The 3751-nt window shown below is 54.1% G+C and overlaps 1 protein-coding gene across 2 annotated transcripts; it reads right to left on the bottom strand.

The window, feature by feature from the left end:
* Positions 1–3542, bottom strand: LOC113207247 (elongation of very long chain fatty acids protein-like). Of its 2 annotated transcripts, XM_026423731.2 has the most exons (7): positions 3071–3542; positions 2342–2651; positions 2070–2260; positions 1896–1976; positions 1754–1810; positions 857–962; positions 1–779 (listed from the first exon to the last, which is right to left on the bottom strand). In XM_026423731.2, exons 2-7 carry the CDS (start codon positions 2409–2411, stop codon positions 469–471), a joined length of 816 nt encoding a protein of 271 aa, XP_026279516.1. In that variant the 5' UTR covers positions 2412–2651; positions 3071–3542; the 3' UTR covers positions 1–468. The 2 variants fall into 2 exon arrangements, with proteins under 2 accessions (XP_026279516.1, XP_052133080.1); XM_052277120.1 differs by having other exon boundaries at positions 2342–3542.
* Between the last annotated feature and the right edge of the window lie 209 nt (positions 3543–3751).

The raw sequence follows: 3751 nt of genomic DNA, 5'->3' as shown, positions 1-3751 counted from the left end.
GTTTTACGCCAATAATATTAGCCATACTTGAAAGTGATAAGAACTAGTTATAAATAAAATGTCCTGACTTTAATTGTTGTTTGAAGTGATAGTAAATCTATATATGCTGTTACAAGTTTTCTGTTATAATTTTTCTGTAGCAAAGAGAGCCATCATTGTCATATGTGAAAAAGTAATTGCTCAGTTCTTAAACCGGCCGATAACAAAATCTGAAAACATATTAAAGAGACAATTGAAAAGCTTCAAATGCGTTGTTGATTGTTTATGGAAACTATTTCTGAACATAACTGAAGTGAGTTGAAACAACTACAATGCTTAAGGCATAATACTGTTTCACTAAGGATCACCGAAATGCAGCTAGTGAAACATTGAGGTGTTCCCACAAATAACGGCTGCCTAAGACATGTTTAGGACGTCGATTCAACGTTGAATCCACGTTTCTATTTGTCTTTGGGTAATCTGTCGAATCTAGTTATCTTTGTTGCGCCCCTGCTTTGTATAGTAGTTCTTGTGGTAGAACTCCCCGAAAAAAGCCAACATGCAGATGTTCTGCGCGATGATTGCGGCGCCGATCCTGCGGTCTACATCACAGCCGGGAATGAGGAAGGGGGACAGTTCGTGCACCACGTTCACTCCGAACTGCACCATCTGGATCAGGGTGATGTACTTCTTCCACCACGCCGACTTGACACGGGGCTCAACGAGGCTGACAAAGTAGTAACCGTACAGGAGGCAGTGGACGATGCAATTTTGGAAGCCCAAAAACGTGTGGTGACCGCCTGCGAGACAAACAGAGTTGAACAAGAATTCCTCCCGAGCACGACACCAAATAGATAGAGGAAAACAGAAGTCATACCGGGGCAAAGCTTTACGGCAATCCACATGGCGATGACCATCGCCGTGTGGTGGTACACGTGCAAAAAAGATATTTGGCGAAAGTTTTTGCGTAAAACCATGAAGGCCTGCAAGTAGATGGTTAAGAGCGTGTGTGGTGAGGCGGGAGAGGCGCCCACCGGGTAGGCCAATAGTTGGCGCTGCATACACAGGCGTACTGCGGAGCTGCCTACCCGCCGGTCGTCAGGCTGTCTCTGGGGGAGCCGCCCACCGAACGTCCCTGTTCGTGGCCACATTTATATGCTTTATATGACCACAAACCCGGCGGCCAGAGCCAGCTTAGACTATAGAACATCCCCATTTGGGCAATATCTAATATCCGACGCACCCAGTCACACGCCCCTTTTGTAGCTAAACAGTAGTTGTACTGACACGAACGCATACAGCTTCATCAGAACCAAACTGTCGGCCCTCAGATCAACTCCAGGCCGGAGCAAACTTTATTTTTGCCGCTTCTTGTCTCCCGTTAGACAGGACCGAGCCCAAAACTCGCACCGGGATCCCGGCATCCCTTCGAAGGGCGAGCCCCGATCAGGACTCGAACCCTCGGGCAGTGGTGTCCAGAGGACGAAGGCCCGGCACCCTCGGCACTCGGCTGTCAGCCCCACCTGTCGAACACGATGTCAGAACTCGGGCCCGCTTGACAGGTCCCTCGTCTTCCGTAAGGCGGGCGGTCAAGTCCACCTCCTCAATGCGCTGAGACAGCCTGACGACCGGCGGGTAGGCAGCTCCGCAGTACGCCTGCGTGTGCAGCGCCAACTATTGGCCTACCCGGTGGGCGCCTCTGCCGGCCTCCCCACACACTCTGACACATCAATGTGGCAACAAACTGCTACATGACCATGGTGCGCTGCCTTACCGTGTCCAACAGATCCACGATCTTAAGTATGAAGTACAACCATACGGTGTGGGCCGCCTGGAACCGGAGTAGGAACATATTTGATTCTGGTCTCGAGACTTCTGAAGGTTGAAGCGAATACTGTATTCCTCGAGGGGCTCACCTCGTAGTCTGACGGCAGACTGGTCTTGCTGAGAGGCTCACACAGCCAGCTATACGTCGAACCCCAACCCAGTCGGAAGCACTGCCAGGGAACGCGGAACCATAAGGGTCAAGTCAACATCTACGGTAAAAGTAATATGGGATAGGTCTCGGGGCTCAGGTGAACGGTCCTCACCTCCTTGATTAGGTAGGCGCACCAGAGGACCTGCACGGCGTTGTAGACCAGCATGGCCTTGTCCAGTTTGAAGGGCTCCCGGTGCCTCATGAGCCGCGGCCCCAGCGAAAGGGCGAAGTACAGGTAGCCGGCGACGATGGCCAAGACGGGAAGGGGTGTCTTCATCATCGGAAGGTGCTCGGACCGGGGGTCTGCGTCGGGCTTAGAACCAATTAAAATAACGAGCACAACTTACTTTTCCGGCTTCTTTGAAATACGACTCTGGCACTGACCTGTGTATGACCAAAACCCGGTGCCATAGTGAATCAGCACGTCCGTAGTGTAGCTCAGGATTTGCGACATGCTGGATGTGCTGAAGCCAGGCCTGCTCCTCTGAAACTGTTCCTCTATGGCAACGAGTCGAACGGGGGGCCCTTCCCCGCCGTATCGAGTACCCTCTGCCTTAGCTGCGTTGGCGGGGTCGTTGACTCGCCGTCGGCAGGGTTGTTGACTTGTGGGAAGGAGCCGAACGGGGTGGGCTGCTCTCCGTTGCGCCGCAAATGCTATGACCAACGACCATTCTAGCCGGCACTAGCGCACGAACTGAAGTTCCATATTATCAATATGCATTAGTCCTGCTTATGCGGGAAGAGAAGGGGGAAGTCCACGTGGCTAATCGATTAGTCATCGATAACAAGATGCATTTAAGAAATTATTCCCTTTTTCGGAAAAGAAATAGAAGATGATCAGATACGTTCGCTTATTTTAAGGCACCCCTTTCACCTGGATTGAGTAAGTCAGCGGCACAGTAAAAGAAAAATATATTGTTGTATTGCTACAGTTCGTTAGCGAGTCGAATAAACCTATGTTGGAGTGCGGCACGGAAAACATTTCGTAGCTTAGCTTTGCAATTTATGTTCCTAAGTTAAGAATAATCAAGTCAAATTTCCGTCCCGATACTTAGCAGCGCCTGTGATCTACAGGATAGGCAACCCAACGTGCGGCACGGCTTTAGGGCTCACCTCATACGCGGTTTTCTTTATTTTAATTTTTCCGTGCAGGTCGATGGCAGCATTTGGCCCAGACGTATGGGGCGGAAGGAGTCAAAGCTCGTGTAGAAAAGTCCAAGAATTTAAATCAAACGTGAAGCCAGTCAAGCGGGGCACGGGCACGGGCGCTCGGCGCTTGGCGCGATGCCTCCCGTCCCGTCTCGCGGTTCGGTTCGCGTTCGCGCCGCCACGGTTGGCGCGTCGCGTTTGCCGGTGTCGCTGTTGTCGCGGCGGCGCGCGGTCCGTTCGGTTCGGAGGTTCGGGCGGAGCGGGGCACATCGAGCGCGCGAGCCGCGCGGAGCTGCCGGCCGGCCGGCCACCGGCCAGCCGGGTAGCACTCGCCTTGGATGCAACCAGTCCAGCCCCAGCCGCGCGCCGCCGCCCCGCCGCTGTCTGGAGCTCCCTGGAGCCGTGCCGCACACGCCTGGAGTCGCTCCCATTGAGGGCCTTGCCGAGGAGGGGGGGTGCCCTCGCACCGTCCCCGGAGCTGGGGCCGCGGTGCGCGGGCGCGGGCGCGGGTCCACCCCGCGGAGGCGTTCTAGTGCTGGCAGCCGCGACGGCTAGAGGCGGCTTGACGGCTCACCCCGACAACAAGCCCGGCACCTCCTCTCCTACCAGGTATTTCCCACCAGTACGGTCTCGTGGAGCGGGGGG

The sequence above is a fragment of the Frankliniella occidentalis genome, unplaced genomic scaffold, assembly GCF_000697945.3.
Source record: "Frankliniella occidentalis isolate FOCC.00 unplaced genomic scaffold, Focc_3.1 Scaffold5799, whole genome shotgun sequence".
Classification (NCBI taxonomy): Eukaryota; Metazoa; Arthropoda; class Insecta; order Thysanoptera; family Thripidae; genus Frankliniella; species Frankliniella occidentalis.
Note: the sequence above shows the minus strand (reverse complement) of the source record. Positions and strands in the feature narration are given on the sequence as shown.